The sequence below is a fragment of the Malurus melanocephalus genome, unplaced genomic scaffold (assembly GCF_030028575.1).
Source record: "Malurus melanocephalus ecotype Western Australia unplaced genomic scaffold, MMel_1.1 scaffold_370, whole genome shotgun sequence".
NCBI classification, from domain to species: Eukaryota; Metazoa; Chordata; class Aves; order Passeriformes; family Maluridae; genus Malurus; species Malurus melanocephalus.
The window spans coordinates 175,015-198,348 of NW_026623602.1; the positions used below are offsets into that span (position 1 = coordinate 175,015).

Sequence of the window (23,334 nt, forward strand, 5' to 3'; positions counted from 1 at the left end):
CTTTTTGCAGCAGGAGCTGGAGCCTGTGGGAAGTGTCAGTCTCTGCAGACACCCTGCCAAAGCCAATAAACACAATTCCAGTCTGTCCTGCAGCTCCTGTCAGCCAATTGCTGGTAACCCACTCTGAGCAGCCAAAATTCAATTCCCACATGCCAAAAATGTTTCCAAAACCAGGGAAGAGGCACAGCCAGGTATATTCAGCTGAGTACACAAAACACATCTCTGAAGGATGAAATATTCAGTTACTTGCATTCCCAATGTCATTCTCTGGCCTGGAGGAATACAGGTAAAAAAGACTCAAGATGCAATTTTAAATTCCAGCCCTGTTACCTCAGTGAGATCTGGCACAATCTTTCCACAGAGGTTCCAGAACTTCCATAGGAAACAGAAGCCATGTGACAATAATTCCATAGGAAACAGAAGCCATGTGACAATAATTCTATAGGAATCAGAAGCCATGTGACGATAATTCCATAGGAAACAGAAGCAATGTGACAATAATTCTATAGGAAACAGAAGCCATGGGACAATGTATTTCAGACAGAGCTTGGCATGGTTTCCTCTCTCCCTGCTCCCCAACACACCCAGGTCTGTGATASAAGTGAGAGTAACAGTTGACTCCTTACATTTTCTGAATACTCCCACATACTGAAGTGGCAAAAAAAGTTATGGAAATTCTGAAGGATCATAACTGAACACGCAGTGCTTACGAGGCATCACACACAGCTGCAGCACAGCAGACTGCTAAATACTTTTGGGCTCAGCTTTGYCATGTCATTCTTGATCTGAAGTGGTAAATTAATTGTAAAAAAAATCCCAGAAACCAACTGGAAGCTAAGGTGCTGCAGCAATTACACTCAAAACTTGGTTTTTAGAATTAAATAAACACTGTAATGATGAAATGAACTCAAGTGTTGAAGTCACAGTTTCTAGCAAGGACTTTATACTGGTTCTGAATGATTTTCCCTGCAGCAGTGTCTCAACAGGAGGAAGGYGCTGGGCAATGGCAAACTGTCACGCAGGAACCGTAAAAATGCAGCTTTTCAGTTTGCTACTTGGGAAAAAATATTAAATTTGGCTGTTTTAACAGGCATAACCATTATAATTGACAACAAAAGAGAAAGTTCAAAAGGTCATTTTTATGAACAAATCTGTCTCTAACCAAATGCAGAGGCCTGCAAAGCAGCACAAGGTGCAAACCTGCCTATGCACAGGTGACCTACAGATCTACATAKAGCTCTGTTAACATTTTATTAAGCCCGAATATAAACCCACAATAATCTAAAGTGTAAAGTGTGTGCATACTTTGATACAAACATCAAGTACTTAGCAGTATTTTTTTCAACTGATAAGATTTATACGAGGAAGAGTGCTGAAATTTTGTGCTCTGAACCAGCTATTTGGAAACTTTCCAGCTCACCAGCCTGTCACGTTGGATAACTTCCATCTCCCTGTAGGCATTCAAGCAGTTCTTCAAGAGAAATTTCTCAGTTTTAAGTACACTYATCTTTGCAAACTAATACTGAAAAAAAATCCAACTTGTGTCTATATATAAATATGTGTCTGAAATATTTCCCTCTTAAGTGAATAAAGAGTTGTATTTTGCCTCCTGACACTAAACCTTGCATGAACAATTTCCAGAGTATGCCCCAGAAGAAATACTGAGATAAAAATGTTTTCTAATCCATGAAGCCTTCTTTTTTTCTGAAAGAGCAAATGGAATATATCATCTTTTCAAAGGAAAAGAACTTTTATTTTTATTAAAGTAGACTGAAGGAATTTCAAGTACCATAGTTCTGAAAGTTATTTCAGAAATAAGATCATCWTGGTTTTATCTTTTAGTGCATCTTCAGCACTTCATGTGGAATGGCATTGCATCATTTCAATCAAATTATAGGCAAACCACACTCAGTTTTCATCCCTAAAACTTGCTTAGCTAAGTCCATTTTCTGCCGCAGTAAATATCACAGCATCTTCTCTACTCAGTCTCACCAACCTGAAGTAATTTTTAAATCTTGCTATAAAATTAATCAGAGAAAAAATCCTATAATCTCTTCCATCACTGAAATGTTCCCTTTCTGAGGACAGAAGCTTTCATCCTACACTGCATTCCTTATCTGAGTTAGATCCTCTTTTCTGGTCACCCTGATCCCACCTGGAATTGGCTTACAAAACCCGCTAACAGGATTGGTAAAAAAGTTTGTGCCTTCTTCSGTCCTTTTTGTCAAATGCTCGAAGTTCCTTCAGCATTACCAAACCGCTGCTATGGGGAAAAGGGAGAACATCCAGGAACATCCAGAGAAATCCTCTGTGGCCATGCACAACAACAGAAACAGATATTCTGTGTGCTGCCCAATTAGAGTAAGAAATAGAAKAATATTACACAAGACAAGCTGTGCACTGGAGAAAACTGCAGGTACAAAACAATGTAACACAAATTATTCCATCTCTTGTAATAAACACATTTACCTTCATAAACAGCTTTGTGCTTTATTCTGTGGGACCCAAAGCAATAAGAACCCTTGTTGTGATCAACARCAGGCCCCTGTACACAGAGGCCATTTAAAAATCTCTCTCAGCAGTTTCATCYTTCCTGTTCCCTGCCAGCTTTTTCCTGTGTATCACAACAAGCTGCAAATTTGCACTTCTGGGGGATTGTTTCTACTTTATAGRCTCTGCATCTGTCACCCATTTTCATCTAAAAATATTCCCTTCAGAGGCCTCCTTGCATGCAGTTCCTCTGGAACTTTGAGCACATTTCCATCTATTTCCCTCTACAAGAAAGGAGGACAGGAAAAGGAGGCAATTTTCAGCATCATCCAGTTGCAATGGTTTCAAATCCATCTCTGGCTCTTCATGCTAGCYGGTGATGTATGCTTCACTGCAGTCTCCAGGGATTTCAGAAGCACAGCTAAACTTATCCTCAACATTTCTCATTATTTTCAGGAAAAACCCAACATGACTTTTATGCAAAGAAGAGTTATGACTAAATTAAGCAGCTTGGCCAACAGCTATTGCTGAAGTTTCTGATGGAGACAGAAAATGAAATGGAAGAAAAGCAACGTCCAAACAAATGCACTTAGAACCTTAATTCAGACTTGTTAACTAAAAAGATGTGCATTTCAGATATTAATTATTTGTTTTGAAAAACAGGGGTGAGCCTTCATAGAAGCAGAATTCTGTTTGTAGCCACTGACACAGCTCACAACAGCCCCCACGAGCAGCCTCTGATCCCAGCAGGGATTTAGGAATCCTGGGAAGATTTGTAACATGAGGGGAAAGTGAGAGTCACACAAATTTCTTAGAAACTGAGGATCTCCCACCTAGGAAACAGCTCATTATCAAAYATAAACCATAATTAAATACATCAWGCTGCCTCTTTAAACTGAAAATGTCCATCAAATCTGCATCATAGAAAATCTGTATTATAAAGGATAAATCACAAACCAGACATGAYAGGAAACTGCTGAGTCTGAATACGTTATCTTACAGTTATTACAGCTATCACAGAATCAGAATATTTTGGGTTGAAAKGGATCTTAACGGTCACCTTGTTCCAAYCCTCTGCCATGGAGTGAATTGGGAAATTTAAAGTGTGGATGCTCAGAAGTAGAAGGCAAATTACACTAATCCTCTTCCTGTTGAAAGCCCCCACAAAAAAAAACAAAAAACAAACCTTTTATCTAATGACTTGGTTTATTGAAGAAAATCTGTTCAAATATTTAGTTTCAAGAAGTGCTGGTTTTAAAACATGCATAAGAGAAAACCAGAATTCTAGAAATACATGTCACACTTTTATGGATAAGGAAAAATATTTCTATTTTAAGCAAACTTGTCAAATGRAAAGTTAAGGTGTCCAACTGAAGCTGAAGGAGCTTGAAAACCATGTCAAATATGTAACTTTTGGCACAAACTGCAGAACCACCACTCTCACACATCTGCACTCTTCCAAAATCCCCACTTGTCCTTTGCTCCACAGTTTTTCACTCCATGCAATTCCCTGTAATCTCCATTTATCCTTACCAGCTGCACTTCTCTGCCCRCAGCTTCAACCATTAAACTGAAATATGAACCAAAAAAAAAAAAAAAAGTTTGACTCTCTTGAAGAAATTGGGATGGCAGAGGTAGGAAAGATAGGAGAATAATTATATAAAAAAATACCTATAGCTATGTGTTGTAGGACTGCCTGGTAGTCTAAGTGAGCTGTGCGTACAATTCCAAGAACACAAACCCACAATCCCCAGGTTGGAAAAACAGTTCCACTCCTGTTTGAGGGGACAGGCTTTGCACCTGAGTGTTTTCTAGGCAATTCACTTATTACATCCTGGGATACAATTACACTGGAGCAAGGATAAGTTCACACTGAAGTGTAACTACCGCCATTCAGAAAAACATGTGCAAAGCACACAGAGACCTTAAAAATCAAGAATTTCTTGAAATTATCAGGCAAGCCTAAAAGAAACAATATAACAACATCAGTCAGATTAATATAACTCAAAAGACTGAAAAGAAGAGCATGAAATGTGCACCATTTAAAAGAACATGAACGATCCAGCAGCTCATGGGGCACTTATTCAACGAACCCACAGAGTTCATCAAACAAAGCAGCCAAGGCACAGGGCACTGCCTCGGGATGGTGGGCAGCTGCCCAGGGAAGGGATGGGGAGGGAAAGGATGCAGAGCTGGGTGAGAGGACATAGAGCCATGGATCATTAAACCCCAGTAAATTTCTTCTACTAAAACTGTTACTACAAGACATAAATTTATGACTGATTGAATCTTTTTTCTTGCAAGTGACATAAGTTAAATTAATACATTGAAAGCATTTCTATGAAATGGATCCTTAGAATTTTTCATACTTCAATGTGAAATAATGTCAATTATTCAATGTGAAATAATGAGCAAAACAAGACCTTTAAATGGCTGTGCCAGGAAAGAATGAGGAATTAGATGTTGGGCAGGGGAAAATGTTATTTAAACTTAGTAATTGGCAATGTTGCACTGATTTGTTAACTCAARCACAGACACCTATAACTCTTTGAAATTCACTAGTCTGGGTTTTCAATCCAAATATTTGAACATTCCTAGCTATATATTTTTTTTTCTTTCAGCTTGATTTAATATAAACAACAGCACCAATATGTTCATTATAATTCATATTAAACCCAGAGTATGGAATGCCAAGGTAGCAAAAAACCAACAGAGTTAAAAAAGCAATTTGCAAATTAAGAATGCAGGAATGTAGCTCACATGCCTCTACAGCCAAAGGAGAGAGCTCTCMTAAAATCCTTAAGGGCTTTTAACTTTTATTTAAAACACAAAGGATTAGCTTTCTAAAGCTTCTTTCGGAATTTAATTGGGCAAGTATAACTTTTAAAGTAGTCCATCTGCCTGAAGCACAGCAGCTGTGATGGGGAGAATGCTACTGCAATATTTGGATAAATTCTCAAACAAAACTGAAGAGTCTCTGGTAATTAGTGGATGATATGAGAACTCAGAGCTTGGCACTGGAATGTTATTTGCAGGAACTGTTGGATTTGTTTACTCTGATCCTTGTTTCCAGTGCACAATCAGTGCAGTGATTTCCATGGTTTCATGCATATCACAAAAGTAAAATTTGGAATTAATTCACATATTTATTTCCTCAATGTCTTTTGTGACATTTCTCTCTGCAGTGAAATAATCYAACACTCATTTTCTTCTAAAACCTTATGATAGAGTAATATCACATTATTACTTTGCTTAAATTATATTACAGTGCCTAAATGTTACATGATGCTACATAAYAGTTTGCTATATTCTGTAACAAGATCTTTCCCACAGCACCTATCTCATCATTTATTATAAATTAAATACGATAAAATCTGTGCAATGCTTAAATAAAGGGTTCTGAGCTAATGGAAGTAGTGAGGATAATGAAGTGACCAGTGAATTAACAGGGAGTAGGATTAATTGTAAATTACCTCTATGCTGGGAATTCAGCTGCAACCTTAAAAAATCACTAAAAGTAAATGATGTTGGTTTATTAAAAATCCCATAGAATATTTCTAAGATTTTGCATAAATCCCTCCTGCAGCACCTACTCACTGCAGATACAGAACCTGGGCTCAGACTATTCTGGAATATTTGGGATAGGAGAATTCACTTTGTAATGATCATTGTGAATGTGTCATTGGCCTAACTGATTTTCAGAAATRTAAGATTTAGTGGCCATTCAATCTGGTTGGTGTCTGGACAAACGTAGCAAACCACAGCAATACAGGCCAGTGTCCTGCCTGCAAACTGAGTGTACTCAGGCTTTGTACTGACAAGGCTTGAGAAAGGGATTTCACCCCCCCAGAAAAGGCTGAACCTTCAGAAACGACACTGGAAAATAAATTTATTTTTCCTGGACCAAGCGTCGTACTCAAATCTGAACACTTTAAAGTGAATAATAAAAGGAAAATTTTAAAAATCTGAGTTTTTTCAAACTTGGACTAACCTCCAAATCAGAAACTCAATGTTTGCATTATTCAGTTTTGGATATTTCATCCATAACAGGATCTAATAGCCATTTTCAGATCTGACTATTGAAGTTTTAAGATCTGCATTTGGGACCAAATGCAGGCCTATGATATTTTGTATCTGTTGTATGTAAAAACATATTCATTTCATTTGATATGAAAAAACCTCTGGGCACTCCAGAATTATAAAACACTTTTCAGTTTGTATACAAGTATCACATTGCCAAAGTTACAGAACCAGGGACGATGGAAAGTTACTGGGAGACAGCAGAAGAAAATGACAGTTTTGCCAGTTTGTTCAGCTACAACTGTTGTCTTTTTATTTTCAGGAAACATTTTCTGCTATTSTTCTTCTGCTGGCTATTCAGCCTGGACCGCTCTCCTATTTACAGAACTGAACCAACCACTTGGATATGATCTGCCTTGTGTTTGCAACAACTTCAGTAACAACCACACATCAGTAATTCTCTCATTGAAACCCTCTGGATGCTCTATTTTTCCCTGGTCAGAAGTGGTTACATTTTGCTTACCTATTTGGGAAGATTATTTTCAATTGGAACATTAAAAAGATGGCTGAGGAAGAAAAACTATCTTTAAGGAAAGCAATTCAGTTTGGTATTAATGGATATATTCTGTCAGTAAAACTATGCATCAGAAATGAAAATGCCCCCCAAAGGTATTATGCTTGTTGTTTAGACAACATGCAAATAAAACATATGTGATTGGTCCATCAGAACAAAAAGCTGAATTCCTAATGGAGAGCTGCTGTCAAATAAGAAGCACCAGGAAAGCCATAGACTCAWCCTTACCTTTAAATTAGTTCAATGTAACATCCTGCTGCAATTTTGTATTACAAAGACCATGTTAGCAGCAGACAAAAGAATTTCTGCATTCCCAAGCTACAAGAAATCTTTCCTTAAATTTTGTATTTAATTTATCTTAGTTTTTGGTCWAATCAGCAATTAAATTTGAAAGAAGATCCCTAAACAGAACACACCAGTTGAAAATAAACATAATAAGGAGAAGAATGATAAGCTCCAAGAGTGAGGCRTTAATTTGTATCTTAGGAACAATATTAAAATACAGGTCAAATGACAAATGAAATGGGTCGCAAAGAAACACGTTACTTACAGACTTTAAATTGTGATTCAATGGCCCAGCAAAACATGAAAATGCGGCCAGTGCTCCTGAAAAGGAACAGCCTGGACTCGGCGGATTTTATGAGACACCCCCAGCACCGCAGGACCAAATCCCAGCAAGTTCGGTTCAAGGATGATGGKGTCAGCACCAAGACAGAGCTGGATGCTAATCCTGCCCGAGACACGGCACTCACAACTGGAAAAACAGAAATATTTAGGGATCACAATTTTTTGCTAACTCRATCTCCAACTTTTCCAAGGGCTCAGAAGGGGCTTCGGAATATTGCCATACAAACTTCTCCCAGCCTCAGGAAACACTTCCCGGTTTTTAAAAGGAAGAAGCTGACAGTAAGCAAATCACTGACAGAAATGCCAGCAGAGCCTGCAAACTCTATCCAGGTAAATGGCAACCTTTGTGAACCAGACATTCTGTCTTCAGAACTCTGTTATTTAAGAATAAATAATCACTTGGAGGATGGATGCAGGAACAGTGAGACAGGCTTGGGTCAAAGACCATCCAAAGCACAAAGCAATGGACCGAGGTACTCGGATGATTTCTCAGTGTCAGACAAGACAACCGCGTCTACACAGGTGCCTGAATACATTCATGTGAGTTTTCCACRAGACAGAAACGTTTCCCTGGATGCACCAGACACAACCACAGTGTCACGTAATTCACTGCATTCTTCTACTGCCATCAACAGCAACGAAAGTCATGAAAACAGCACGCTGTCATCTGATTCTGAAAGGGCAGAGCCTTGCCTAGGCAATTCTACGAACTGCAGTGAATGCAATCCCCACTCGGCTGCTCGTGAAGAGGAGAAGGGGGATTCTGAGCCGCCTGTAGCCAGCAGAGATGCCAGCAGTAAGGAAACAACTCCATTGTCACCTCCATCAAATCACAGCTCATCTCCTTGTTTCCTCAGAGACTGTCAGCAGGCAGGAGAGCACAAGCCAGATTCCAGCTGTGTGACGCTACCGAGTGACGAGCACCCAGCAGTGTCACCAACCAGCAGCAATGCATCAAAACCATGTCTGTCGTGTAACACTGAAATGGAGAAGAATTCCACCCAGTCAGATGTTTCCCAGTGTAACAGCTGTTTAGAGGGATTTCACATAAAGTCTGATCCACCAAGGAATGAAACAAACCCGCAAAGCAACAAAGAGATTAGCGAAATAAATCAAATTCACTTGGCACATGGCGAACTCTGTGCCCTACAAGGCAGGCTGCAGTCTGTAGAGGAATCCTTGCAGTCGAACCAGGAGAAGATTAAAGTCCTTTTGAATGTAATCCAAGACCTGGAAAAATCCAGAGCCCTCAGTGAAGGGTATGGTTCGTTTTTAATATTAGTAATTCATCAGAAGTGTAAAGTAGATGTTAGCATTCTTTTAACCTTTGCTACTGARAAACACAGCTTGTCTGATATTTAAAGATGAGTCTGCAAAATACATCATACTCTTTCTGTGGTGTTTGGGCCTCAGCAGAGAAGCAAGTCCCTTCATGTTTTGGCTTTAGCTGACACTGCCTTTACTAAATCCAGTGCAAGACCCAGCTTAACAACTCCCGTTTTGATTTAGGGTGCTCAAACCATGCCAAGGTCAGATACACACAGGGTGCCAAACTTGCAGATTAGAGCCAAGGATTGAGTATGTGAAGGCTGTCAGCAAGAAMYCACTTCAGACCTCAGATTTCAGARGGGCTCCCTTCTGCACCCCCATAARAATGCATGACCTGTGTTTATTGTCAGTGTGGTGACACAGGGATAGTGAGCCAAGGATGCCAGCAGTATTCATGCCACTTATTATGCATTATAAAAAACAAACAAACAAAAAAAACCCCATAAATGCAACTAACATCTAACAATTGGACAAAGATAAAATAGAGATTTACATATTTCTGTGCTCAAAACAGGTTTCAGAATGTCCTAACAGAGCTCTCCAAACTATGAACAGCATCTCTTACTTGTAGGAATTGCATCTAGGATACACTTTTAAGTTGTTTTGTTGTAAAGTAGTATATTCTTCAATCAATTTATCTTTGAAAAGCTCAGAAATAAGGGAATAAAATCTATTTTGCAGATTTTTTTTCCCTTTTCACAGGTATTTTAGCTGGCATTAACTTATTCTGTTGAATAACAGAAGTTAATAATTGGAATTAATTTATTTCTGTTGAATAACTCTCCAACTCAAAACCCAAATAAGAATTTACACTCATTACAAATTTAAAATACTATGAATCAGGTTAGCATGTGATTTGGCTTCACACAGATTTCCTGTTTTTATCTGAAACATTAGCCATTAATGTCCATCTGGCTGTTAGCATGAAAATGYTTTCATTAGCTTCCACTGTGCCCACATAAATTCTTATTCTATAGAAMATTTTCCCCATACAATTCAGCTCCAGCTACCCTCCCTCAGAGGGTTGTTGCATATGATTTTCTAGCACCAAGTTTTAATAGCCTAAACACAACAGACAAAATCCTTGYAGAGATACTAACAACAAAAAGGCAAAAAAACATCCATAACACACCAACCCACAAGAGTTCAGGTAAGAAGTAAGATTCGAGGCAGGGATCCAACTATGTCTCAAGCTTAAGCGATCACTTCTCTATTGTCATCTTCATCCAACCACCACCCAACTGTGGTTCCTTAGGAAATGACAGAAAAGAACACCCACTCCTCCYCTGTGTGCAGGGCTGTAAGGGAGACTGCACAAGTCTCGATTATGTTTGCAAATCTGCCCATAGCAAAGACTAATTTGCAATGAAGCACAGTCAGAYTATCCAGCAATATTTATAACCCATTTCTGTTCAGTTAGCACATGTCTGAAGAGAAAAGTTTTGTCAAATATCTGGAAGTGTCACTCTCAGATTCAATGAGAAGCTTCAATCTACCTTGGCAGATTCATCTCACAGTAACACTGACTGYTCCAAGCACTTGTATAGATAGCACAACAATTCACATGAAGAACTCCCACTTTTACTAAAACAATCRGGAAATCATTTTGGTACCAACCGATCTCCCCTAATTCAAATAAAAAGTTGTTAAATATAAGTGTTACGCTTTCTCCGGACATAAGAGTCATCAGCCTCAAGCTGTTTTTGATGCAGATCTCCCCACTATAAAAATATTTCAGCTCTAGTTGGTGTAAAGCATGAAAAGCCAYTTTTCTTGTTTTCTCAACACTCCAAATTTGTAACTCATCAGCAGAAAAAATCTGACTGGGTTGTACTCAAATAAGGAAATATGAAAAGGGAAGGCTGGAAAGTGTAAGGGCAGAGATCAGACTGATTCAGTAAATGYACAGGCTTTCAAATACTTGAAAGTGTGTTTGCTAGAAGCAGTCTCAGGTCTAAGTGTTTTCATAACAAGTATTCATGCAAGAACCAACAACCAGAACCCTTAGCAGCATGAAGTGGGAAAGGTGCAAGACAACATTCACAGGGTTTGAGGTTTTAAAAAGAAAAAGCCTTCCAGCTTAGAATTTGAAACTAGAATTTTCAGTAGCAGTAACAGAAGTGGGGAACAGAATGGCTTTTGTTCAGAAAAGACTCAGAACTCTGTTACTGTCAATAAATTCACCTCCTATGAATTGCTGTGTGTTCCAGGCGTAACTTCTACCACACTGGGCAGGATCTGAACAACTGCAGCACCTGTCAGAACACGGCGTGCATCATTTACAGGTACCTCRCTCCCTCACACCGCTCTGTCCCGCCTGTGCCTCCCTCCATTGCACCAAACAGTGCCTTGCTCTGTAAAATGGCTCAATTAYGACTAAGCCAGTTTTTAAGAAAAGACTAACTGGTTTGCATGAGGTGCTTTGTTTGTCCCCCAAGTAGAAAACAATTCACWGTGGTGCTAGCTGAAAGGAAAGGGGACTTGGGAGCATTCAAAGAGARGCTTTCTACTAAAATTTCACAGTGTTATTAATGGCATGCTTTGAAAATCTGCAATGCCATTTCTGATGATGAAATTCCTCTGTATGCTACATCTTTAAAGCTAAGGTTTCTGTAATAATTTTAGATATTGGAAAAGATAAACTTTCAATTCTCTGAGTGCCAGTGAGCTACAGCTCATGATAATATGCAAGACAAAACCAAAATTCACACAATTTTCACCTCAGCTGTTATTAATTTCAGAGACTGCAATTTGAGTGTAAGCTACTTAATTTAAAGTGCAGTTTATGCTAAACYCTTGTGACCAGAAAGCTTTGCAGGGCTGTGTTCTGGAAGCTGTGCATGTTCCAAGTTCCATGTCTATACAAACACCCTGGAAGAGCTTTCAGCTGCCCAGACATCTACCCCAAATCCAGCAGGTACAAAGTGTTGGTTGTACTGCACAGGGAGCTTGTCCATTCAGCAAGGGATTTTATAAGGCTTCCTCCACTTTATAGAGACATTATCTAACCTCTGCAAGCTCAGTTCTGAGGCAGAAAACCCACATCTTGGGTTTCTTGACTCTAGTTAAAAAAATTAAGGGTAAAGGAATTCCTCTTTTATGTTGAAACATTTTCCTTCATTTTAAAGAATAGGGCAGATTATTATCTTCAATGGTTTGTAATCGCTATAACTTTATATTTTTAAATGAAATGAATAGAAAATACTCACATGAAAGTATTTTTCACACTGCATATTCTGCATGGAGCAAATTAAGTAAAGWGCTTAATAAACTAGACACAGCACTGGAACCTATTGTTCAACATACAACTCAGGCACATACTGATGTCCTAAACCTCTGGTAATGGAATTTCCAAGTAATTAACATGTCCCAAATTAAAAACCACAGCTCCTCTGAGACAAAGCTGGAGGTCCTCTTCGCAGTCCACTGGATATTCTGGGAAGTTACATGACATGTCCAAGAGCACAGACTGTATCCATTTAAAAAAAAAAAAAACCCAAAAAACCACCCACAAAACGATCCAGGACAAAACAGATTTCCTTCACTTGGTCATTGTCCCTGAACAAATGACCAARTGTATTTTATGGGACTAAACTTGAACAGGTTGCTCTCTAGAATTTATATACAGTCTGCCCTTGACCACAGGATGCCTTCTGTCTTCTGAAAAATACCCTGTGTTTTAAAGTTTACATAGTTTTAGTGCAGGAAAGGTCCTGAACAACAGGCRCCATCATTCAAAGGAAAGAACAGAGGAAGTAAGAAAACATTAATGGGTCTTTTTGATTTACCAGGTAGTTTGCARCCATAATGGTGCCTGGAGGCTCACAGTGCAATGATTAATAGAACATGTACAGAACACAGCTGCTCTAAAAAGTTTCTACTTTTAAGGGACAAAGAGGAGACAGTAAGGAAACAATAGCTTTTGATTTACAGAGGTGTTCCACAGGAAGTGGTTATGAAAAAAAGCATTCTAAGTGACTGATATTTGAAGTTCATTAGACAGCATTCTGAAAGAAGTAATTGTTGCCAGTGTTTGCTGTAGACAAACGCGTGCATTTCCTGGGTTTTATGCGGCCTAAAAGGTCCATGCAAGTATTTTTCCCTTAACACAGCATCAGAGCTGTGATTATAAAATCAAGTGTTTTATCTTGTTTCCAGTTTTTCTGCCCTTAAAGAACCGAGTTCATCACTGCTGCAAGCCCTGCACACACCGAGTGCTGTGCTGCTGTCACTGAACCATCTTTATCACACACAGTCCCCAGTCAAACAATGCACTAATCTCACAGAAATCCCCGTGTGGATTACGCTGATCACTAAAGTAATAAAGAGCTTTTCAGCCTAACAGTGACTGTAAATTTGCCTTTATTAACTACCCAGCAGGGATTCCAGGCTTGGGATTTTCCATCTAGATCATGCAATAGAAATGTTGGTATTATAATAAACAAATGCAAGTAGCAACAAAAGCCAGTTATCATGGGCAGTATTAAATGAAAACTGAATTGACCTCTTGCCTCTGGAGATGATATCTCCAACATTAAATTAAAAACTCTGAAGAATGGCAGAAAACAGGAACATGAGCAGATGCTACCCTTACATATTCTATAAAGCCAACATTTCATTCTCTAGCACCGTGGTCTGTGAATATTGAAAGGTATTAAGCTGCAGTTTTAGTAATCAGATGATAAAATGCAAGAGGCACTGATTTTATATCTCTTCCTTCTGCTTTTTTAATATTTGTTGTATATTGTTTCTTGTTCAAGCGATCCTTCTACTCTTCTAAATGAAAATAATCCTCCTGCTTTCTTTTTACCAGTTGAGCTATATTTTTTTTCATGAAAAACTCCAAAAGATATTAATGATAAGGGAAACAGTCTTCTAGGTAATTTAACATACTATTTAATGATGTATATGGATTATATACAAAAATACTCACAATTGAATGTGTTCAAAGATGTGCATATTTACTAACTTTACAGATTTCTTCTGATCAGTGTCAAAATTGGATTCAGTGTCTGGCAGTGACAYCTCAACACCCCTCAGATGATGCTCTTTACCACCCATCAAGGCAAATACAACTGTTCTGCTCTCCCCTGCCTCCTAAAACCTCAAACTTCCTAAAAGAGCAGACACAGCTGGTACAACTCTCTCTCCTGCCCAGAAAAGATGATTGAAATAAAGAAAATACATACAATAGTGCTTAATCCCTTTCCACACTGACTCTTTTGAACCTTACATTTATTTCTATGCACTCATCTGCTCTTCTCTAATTAACATATTGGTTCTTGTTTGACATCAATAATAATTAGGGTTTCATTGGAGGAAATGAGTTTTTCTTTCCTTTTAACTAATACCACTTATCTCAAAGACTTACATACTGGCTGAATTTTGTATATTTTTGTGTCCTAGTGGGAGACATTCACATTTAACAAAGTGAAGCATGTGAGACTTTTCAATTTCAAGCCTATGACTTTTAGATTATGGTATCAAAATCTGACCTTTGAATAAAATGTATTGAAAGGTCATCCTAGTGCATTTTCATTTTGTCTCCCTTAATTTTTGTCCCACAGCTTTGGGCACAATGTTGGAGTTCTTAGCTCATATGAAACAGGAGGTTTTCCTCAAAAAAAAAATTAAATTGAAAGGTGAACTTATTTTCAAAGGAACAACCCCTAAACCCCCTGTCTTTAGCTGAGGCGTTATCATTGAATAATTCCAGGTTATTCTGAGGGGGATGCAGCCTTTCCATCTGTTTTTTAAATGGGGAATTTCTCACTTACTACCATAGATCTCTCAATTTTTTTTTCCATAGTGTAGAATATGACTTCAGACAACAAGAAGGAAGATTTCATCAGATTTTGAAAACACTGGACAATGCAGAGCAAAATCCAGCTTCAGTTTCACCTCAGAAGCCACCACCTGATCCTCCAGCTCCCGAGAAAAAGGAGTTAAGGAGAAAAACAAAAAAGGTGAAAAGAAAATGCTTCTGGTGGATTTGACTTCCTTATTCATCCTTTTACACTTCAAAAGACAATAAAACAGAAAGAGCTTGAGAGCACACACCTGAAAATGTGCTATTATCAAATCACAAAGGTTAAGAATGTTTAATTAGAGTATCTGAAAAATCAAAATAATTGAATTTAGTTAAATCATCTCACTGAATAAAGGTGCATGAAAATGCTATTTTCAAGAAAAGAAATTGTTTCTTTCAAAAGGAAGTTCTCATTTTTTTCCAAGGACACTTTCATATGCTTTGTAAAGACCTTTTTTTCAACTTTCCAAAAATAACAAAGTTTAAATCTCTACTTTAAAAAACAATGGTAGGCAAAGCTAAGCATGCCACACAGCCTTCATTTCCCATTTTAACCAACACAGACTAAAGGAAAAAACATTGAGCTTTGAACAAACCACACCATCAAGAACAAATTCAGGGAAACCGAAGTTGCTCAAAGAAATCTCTCCTCAAAGGAGACAATTGTAATTATTTCACATCCCCACTGAAGTATTTTTGTTGCTGTCATCTAATATTGAACAACAACAAAAAAAAAAAAGAATTTCACGTTAAGTTTTACTCTATCCTTTCATTTATTCATGATCAAAAGGCACCATTTAGAAGTTTCAGCCATTTAATGGACTTCTCTGAAAAGCATTAGAGAGTTGTAAAACAAGAGAAGGTCACAGTAACACTTGTCTTAAACCCCTACTCAAGCAAGGTCCCATTCAGAGAATTTGAGTTGTGAGAATCTCCAAAGACAAGAATCCACATCTCCTSGGCTGTTCCAGGGTTTTTTCCCTAACATCTGATCTCCATTTCCTGCATTCTCATTTGTGTCCTTTACACCCTGCTCTGTCCAAGGACACCTTCAAGAAGCACCACATGGACAATAAACCTCTCTCCTAAGGCTTCACTTCTCAAGGACTGAACAGATCCATTTGTCACTGCCTCTCCTCCCATCTCACATGCTGCAGCCATCCTGCTGCTCTCCCTCCAGCAAGCTGATGTCTTTCACATACCTGGAAGCCTCAAACTGGACACAGTCCCTCAGATGTCATCACACAATTGATGGATAAAGAGGAATAACTATTTTGGCCATTGTCTTACTGGATCACTTGCCCAATCTGTCCATTTAAGACCTTTACTGCTGTACCAAAATATCCCAAGATTTCTTTTTTTTTTTTGCCTTAATATGTAAATTACTATATGATAAAAAATGGAATATGGAAAGAATATTTAGTGAACTGATATGTATTACACAAAAAAAGTTATATATGCTGAAAAGATTTTATCAGATGYCAATGCAGCTACTTCTTTCCTCCCAAAATACTCAAGTTAACATTAGCACAGGGTGTGCCAATGGAACCCAGTTTATGATTGGTGATACTATTATTTTTTTCATTAAAACATGGTCACCTTTCATAGTGGGGGCAGGGGGGAARAGGTTTTCCAAACAGGTTTAGTGGAATGTACTGCAGACCTTTTCTTAGAAGTGGCTCTGATTCAGGGTATTCCATAGATTAACCCCTGCATCTTATTTTTCTAAGTCATCCTGTATTAATTGTGCGATGTTAGTTTTAAATGTCTGTACACTTTTTGTACACTTCTGTGTTCCTTGAATTCCTAGGGTTAATTACACATTTGAAAATACATTAAAAACAATTTTGCACAGAAGAATTTTGTCTGGAAGAACTAATTTTTTCTAAAACAAATCTTTTAGAAGTAAGTAAGCAATACGTCATGGCTTAATTAAACAAAATTCTAAAGGACTGACACTTTAAAAACATTTCCATATTAAGTTCAGTTAATATAGAAATGACACAAAACTGTTGCTATTTTAGGGACTCTTCAGAAGAAAATTAMTTTTTACTAATTTGTCTTTAGATGACTTCAGTGAGACAGAAAAGCTCTTCAATAATAGGYTGTGGTTATAAAAAAGGTAAGAATTGAATTATTACTGCATCAGAACACATCAGTGTATTGCACTAAGTACCTGCACTGCTCATGCTGCTGTGCCAACAACATTCCTGTTGAGCATTAGTCTCTATAAYTGATACAATGAAGGATTTATTGGTGTGGAAGTTATTCTTGTGTATTAAAATAACATTTTAAGACCAATATCCCCTGTGGTAAAGTATAACAATAAGCAATACCAACAGCTGTAACACTAGTAAAACCAGCAAAGTTTTTTTTTTTTTTTTTTTTTTTTTTTTTTTTTTTTTTTTTTTTTTTTTTTTTTTTTTTTTTTTTTTTTTTTTTTTTTTTTTTTTTTTTTTTTCTTTTTTCCTTTCTTTTTCTTGATAAGCACAAAAAAACCCACCTTATTTTAAGCTATCTGATTTTGGGTTTGCCCACATGATGTGTATGATGCCTTCCATCTGTTTTCAAAGGATCCAGATTATTTAATCTAAACAAACCCCAGCACTTTKGTTTACTACATAGCACCAATCAATTCCTGGGGTCAGGGAAACTATGCAAGAACAGAAATACTCCTTTTAGTTTAAGTGAGTCCAACCAAAGGTGGTTGCAAGTAAGGCTCTAAGTCTTTCTCATAACCTGAAGAAACATCAATACTCCTAAAAACGGAAATGCACTGATTTAAGTGCTTACAGGTTTTATATTTTAAYGTCTAAACTTGATGGAATTCAGAACCATAAACAGTTTTTAATCCTCCATCTCCCAGTCAAAATTAGCTTCTCTTTTCCAGATTCCTGAGCTGGTTGTTTGTGAGCTCTCTTTATCAGTAAAGTCTGGATCACCCACATCTGCCCAAGCAATTCACTTTGTAAGCTCTGCACACCCAGAGCAGGAGAGCACTGGAGGTTTCCAGCCCAGCTGACCCTCTGCTCCCTGTGCTGCCATGCAGGAGCATCCAATTGTCTCTCACACTTCCCTCTGCTCAGAGTTCTCAAACTCACCCCCTTCAAGACATCTGTTTTCCTTGAAAGAAAATATGAAATTCCAGTGCTGTGAAAACACTTTCCTTCAATAAGGCCTCAAGGAATTTTTACCCCCAGTCATGCCCGCTGTACTTCACACACAAAGGGATTTCTGCATAAAACTTGAAAAAGAATATTGGAAAATTGTTTTTGTCCCACTAAAAGGTACTGGTGGGGAAGAGTCAGTCGTGGATGCATCAGGCACGGAAAGAGGATGCCCCTGCTTAATTGCTCTTTTGTTCAGATTTTAAAATACACATTTTTTAACATCATAAAATAACTAAAATTTTCATCTTGGCTACATGAAACTATAATATGAAAGCACTGGGATTTGTTTTATTGTTTGATATTTTAAAAATATTTTAGTAATTAATCAGCAGTTCCTATGGTAAATAAAAAAATTACCAGATATCCACTATGCAATTTAGGGTGTCAAGATTGGAAAAGCAAAAGAAATTGGTAGACTGTTGGAAGACAAAGGGATTGGCTACAAAATTTTTTCTGGTTTATAAAATTACTGTCTAATCCCTAAAAAAAGCTCCCAAAGCAGGAAAGAAACATTAGAAATAAAACACACACTTTAATAAAACTGAAAAATAACCCACAAACCCCCCTAAATTGTCAAAGAAACCCCCAACAAAACCCCAAACAAACCACAGCTACTTGACAGCACTTGATTATGAAAATATTGTGGGCTTCTGTGAAATACATAGTTAAATGGCATGTGCTATACATAAAACATTGGACARAATGCAGCATATTCCAAAATTACAGTGTTTGAAATGGTTGTTTTATGGAGTCAAACTAACTTTCTTAAAAAATAAAAATGTRTGAATAAAATACTGATTTCTCTCATGTAACATCACTTCATGTAGGGCTCCTGATGGTTTTGTGCTCTRTAAGAATCCTGCCAGCATAGACAGACACCACCCTCCTAATGACATTTATTCTCTAATGTATGTTTTGTATATTTCTAGGCCCTTTAAATGTGATGTTATCTTTTGCAATAAAATGAGATATTTTTATTAGGTTTCAGGAGTCAATTACTAATAAACAACATTTAGATTACGAAGGAAGGCAAGAGCTGCCCCTTGGAAAAAGAAAAATTAATGGAAAACTAACTGGCATTTCATGGAATTGTTCTGCAGTGTTTCCAGGTAGAGCAAGGATGTCAATTTGAATACCAAACAAAAAAGCTGTAGATTTTAGCTAGACCATGAGTATATTTGAACACATGAAATTCTCCAGCTATGGCAGCTCTGCAAATAGTATCTCTGGTCATGATCTGCTCTAGAGTAGCTTTGCTTAAAGGAGTTCACAGTTTTCTTTTCGGCAAAGTTTTATTTCTACAATACTGTGTATACACATGTTGTCTAAAAACTTCTCCRTGCAGAACAGCTACACTTATTTCATCATGTTAAACTGATACTGTGAGCCAAATCARTTTGGAAGTACTAAAGGAAACCTTTAGGATGTATATGGTGGACTTCAGATATTTCTATTTACCTAACCAAGACAAGACAGTAAGCAAGTATTTCTGTGTTCTACATGGTTTATAAATTTCACTTCTATAATTCCTGGAGCAGGACTTMCCTGCATGACAATTACCTTTAAGTAAAGTGTAAACTTTATGAAGGGTCCAAGGTGAAGCTTGAATACCAATTTCACATGATAAACTTGTCCCTCTTCATGACAAGTGTAGAAGCAGTTCTGCATCTCCAAACAGTCAAGGTTTTGTGGGGTTTTAAGAGTAAAAAGCTGTTTAAAACTTGCAGCTGCTAAAACACCACAATGAAGGCAAGAATGGCATTTAACTAAGTYTTCCCTGCAGGAGCTGCAGAGAGCCAAATTACCTTTCCAGCAGCACCTCCTTCTCCTGGAGAGTTGATTTCTTTCTGAGCCTGACTCTTSTCAGTAATTACAAGAACACAGCTCCCAGCAGGCACTTACCAGCTAAGCCCAAGGCAGAACCCTCCCCTTCCCTTTCCTCTCAACTGGCACTGCAGCAAGAAAAGATCCAGGYAACTGTAAACCCAAATCTCTGCCAACAAGCTAGGAGATTGTGAAAAGAACACCTGACTATGAAAACTAACCTGCTCATCCCTCCAGAAAGAAACAACAAAACCATCAGGCAAATCAAATCTAGTTAYCTTTCAGGTGTAAATCAGTTTAACTCGCAAGTAATTACTGGTCTTGTAAATTGTTTTTATTGGTATAAATCAGTAGTAGCATTGCTTTCCACACCATTTTCAAGTTTTAGAAAACTACGCTGCAGAAGGTAATAAAAATACTGGCAACATTCACAAACACCATAGTAGATTTATGAATCTGAAGAGTAACCTTCTGTCCTCCTGGAGGTTATAGATTCAGCCCCATTTGCAATGTCACTTACATGTGTATGACATCAGCTACACAGCCCAACTGCAGCAATTCCACGCATCCCACCTGCACTTGCAGGGCTCACCTGACTTTCAGCCGCTTGACCTCCCCCAAGCATTCTGCAGTAACTCCTGACTATTCCATTTGGAAAAGATCAAGCAGTCAGGCTTTCAGCAAGTTCGACCCTCTCAAAAGCATTAAAGCAAATCTGGAAATTAATTTGGTGAACTAAAGGGAGCACTCAGAGCATGGAAAAACCTTCTTTTGCCAGTTCTTTCTAAATACAAGCCTTTTTTCATTAAAAACAATTTATTTGCATGTAAAAGGCTATTCTGTTGAGATGTGTTGCCACAGCTATAGAAAATGTAGCAATTTACTGGAATTCTGCTTTGAAAAACCTCTAAAATGCCCAATATACACATATGCATAGGTGCTCATAAAYATAATCAGAAGCAAGAGAACTGCATTTCAAAATTCACCCTGAAYTTGTTCTTTCCAGATTAAAACAGCTGAAGAAATTACAGATGGGAGCAGGAGAAAAAAAAAAAAAAGAAACAGATTTTCCAAGCCATTTCAATTTACTRTAACCAGCTTGTTTCCTACTGGTTTCCTAATGGATCTTTTATGCAGGATTACAACGGCTTTGTTCTGCTTCTTCATGTGCTGTTTATGTTACCCAGAAATACTCCTTATTAGACTGATTAGGTCATCCCCAACACTCATATCATGCTTTTCTTGTAAGAACAGAGAACATTTTCAAACACTATGAAGAGCTGAAAGGGTCAMTGGTCTTCATCTCAAACCATTTCCTGTTGTGACCATGGATGTGCCCCAGGGCTACACWCGAATAACAGACTGGAGCTCAGATAAACAGCTCATGTGATGTCTGGAACTTGCAGATGCACCACCAGGGAGTTCAAAGCAACCATTGGCAAATATTTCCTCTGAGGAACTCAATTAGTCTCCTCAATTATTAGGAGACACACATGCTCTGGCTGGCAATGATCTAAAACTGTTATTTTCCGATAGACATTAAAAGAGAAACACAGGACATTTTAAAAGGCACACAATGGMCCTCTTGTGGCCCAAATAATCAAGTAAATTATGCTCATGATTTTTCAGAATAAAATAAATCTCTAAAGACAAACAATCAAAAAACATTTTTCCATAAATGTTAAGTCTGAAGGGCAAGATCCAAATTCCCAATGAATTCCCTGCATTCTCACAAATAGTCTGAATCCAGAGGAACCCTCAGAAAATGTGTTCCTAATTCTGAATAAATTGCAGAATCTGTCCTTGAATCTAACTCTTAAACCCTCACAAAAAAAATTCTCAAGTGTTCAGTGTCAGCACACCACCAGATTTTTTTTTTTTTGTTTCACTCAGTTTCACATAAGATTAGCAGAAATGCTCTTTTCAATGTCTTAAACCATGTTATTTATGTAGGGCAGTAAAACTTTTTTTTTTTGCAATTATCAGCTAAATTTAGATTCATCATTTGTTCTCTYAAAGAATGTTCAAACCTCGCAACTACATTTCAAAAGACTGACTACTGTGTCACAGCTGAATGAGGATATAGTAAAGCTTGGGACTTTTAATTTAAAAATTTTAAAAAAATAATTCACAAGGACTCAACAAATGGTATATTTGCTTTTTTTTTTTTTCCAGGATAACTATAAAATGAGTTTCAAAGCACTGAAAATGCACTAAAATATTACTCACAATTAATGGATCTCGTCCCATTCTAATGACAGTTTTGTTCACTGTGCGTAGTAACTGCACCATTATTTCTTGAATGTGGTGATGAGTGGAAGCCTGCAAATGAAAAAAAAAAAACAGAGTTTTGATATTAAAATCATATCTCTTTTAAAAGTAAGAAGAAACCAATTATTTCCATTTTGACAGTTCAAGTTGTGTAACAGCCCTACTGAAAAAGCAGCACTAATTCTTCTTGCTCACATTGCTCCTGAGTTCCAGCAATTTCCGTGGAATACTTGTGTCAAGTGGCACAGTCCAATTTCAGCCCRATCTACTCCACAACTGGTTTTTGTTTCAAGCAGTTTTTTGTTTCCCATCTCTCACTCAAGAGGCTTGGTGCACCCCCTGAGTAGTCTGTAACTTAACCTTGGTACAGTTAATTGGGGCAAACTCTGTCACAGCTCCCCAGATCTGTCAGTGCTCCCAGGGCAGGCTGGAACTCAGCAATATCCTTAGCTGGCAGTCACAAAGTACAGAGCCATTAAAGGAGAAAGTTGTCCTTCTTTACTCCAGCAGCTCTGAGATGGTCAGTCCAAGTACTGCTCTTGTTGCCTGAAGGAGAACATTTGATTGTTTATTTTAAACCTCTGAGCAAATGGGAATAACCTTATGTTCACTGACCTTACCCTTGACCACTAGACAATTTGTGAAAGTAGCATGCAACAAGAAAGAAAAAGTCTAAAATTCCTAGTAGAAAAGACTATTTAGCTTACACCTTATTTAATATCAGACATTGTATGGAAAAAACAGCACAGTCACAAAACCATGGCATGGTCTTGATAATGTTTTAGGTATCTGAGCTCCAATACCATCCCAGGAGAAACTGTTTCTAGTTCWGTTTTTCCTCTGAGACATCCAACATTTTCTCTTCTTTTTCTTTCTACTATCCTAATTGCTCTCTATCAGGCCACACATCCTAACAGGGTCCTTCCTCATATCTAGCAATTTATTTGCTATTATCATTCAGTCCTATTGTATCCTTCAGTTATGACACAAACAGGCTTAAATTTCCTCACCCGTCACAGCAGTTCAGAAGTTGTTTTATTCTATAAGTGAGCAATGTATTCACAAAATAATTTGTTTGTGTTTGGTGTTTTCTTATTTAAATTACACTTTCTCTGGCACTTTCTATGTTTATAAGAAGACTACACTTGAGAGTGACWGTATAGAAGACAAACTTGTTGGTTTTATAATGTTGTTTACCACTATAATTTAAAAAAAAAAAT

The 23,334-nt window shown here is 37.6% G+C and overlaps 2 protein-coding genes across 3 annotated transcripts in view; one reads left to right on the plus strand and one right to left on the minus strand.

The window, feature by feature from the left end:
• The window catches only part of INSYN2B (inhibitory synaptic factor family member 2B), a 30,623-nt gene extending 13,298 nt beyond the window's left edge, over window positions 1-17,325 (plus strand). Inside the window, exons 2-4 of one of the 2 annotated variants that reach the window (XM_057378681.1) lie at window positions 6,833-8,970; window positions 11,251-11,325; window positions 14,855-14,917. In XM_057378681.1, the coding sequence (XP_057234664.1) occupies window positions 7,595-8,970; window positions 11,251-11,325; window positions 14,855-14,861 (1,458 nt within the window). In that variant the 5' untranslated portion in view covers window positions 6,833-7,594 and the 3' untranslated portion in view covers window positions 14,862-14,917. Of the gene's footprint in view, window positions 1-6,832; window positions 8,971-11,250; window positions 11,326-14,849 lie in introns of both variants that reach the window. The other variant, XM_057378680.1, reaches the window with a different exon arrangement.
• DOCK2 (dedicator of cytokinesis 2) overlaps window positions 1-23,334 on the minus strand; it is a 153,912-nt gene that overhangs the window by 71,586 nt on the left and 58,992 nt on the right. The window contains exon 27 of the mRNA XM_057378678.1: window positions 22,073-22,165. Within this exon, the coding sequence (XP_057234661.1) occupies window positions 22,073-22,165 (93 nt within the window). The remainder of the gene's footprint in view (window positions 1-22,072; window positions 22,166-23,334) is intronic.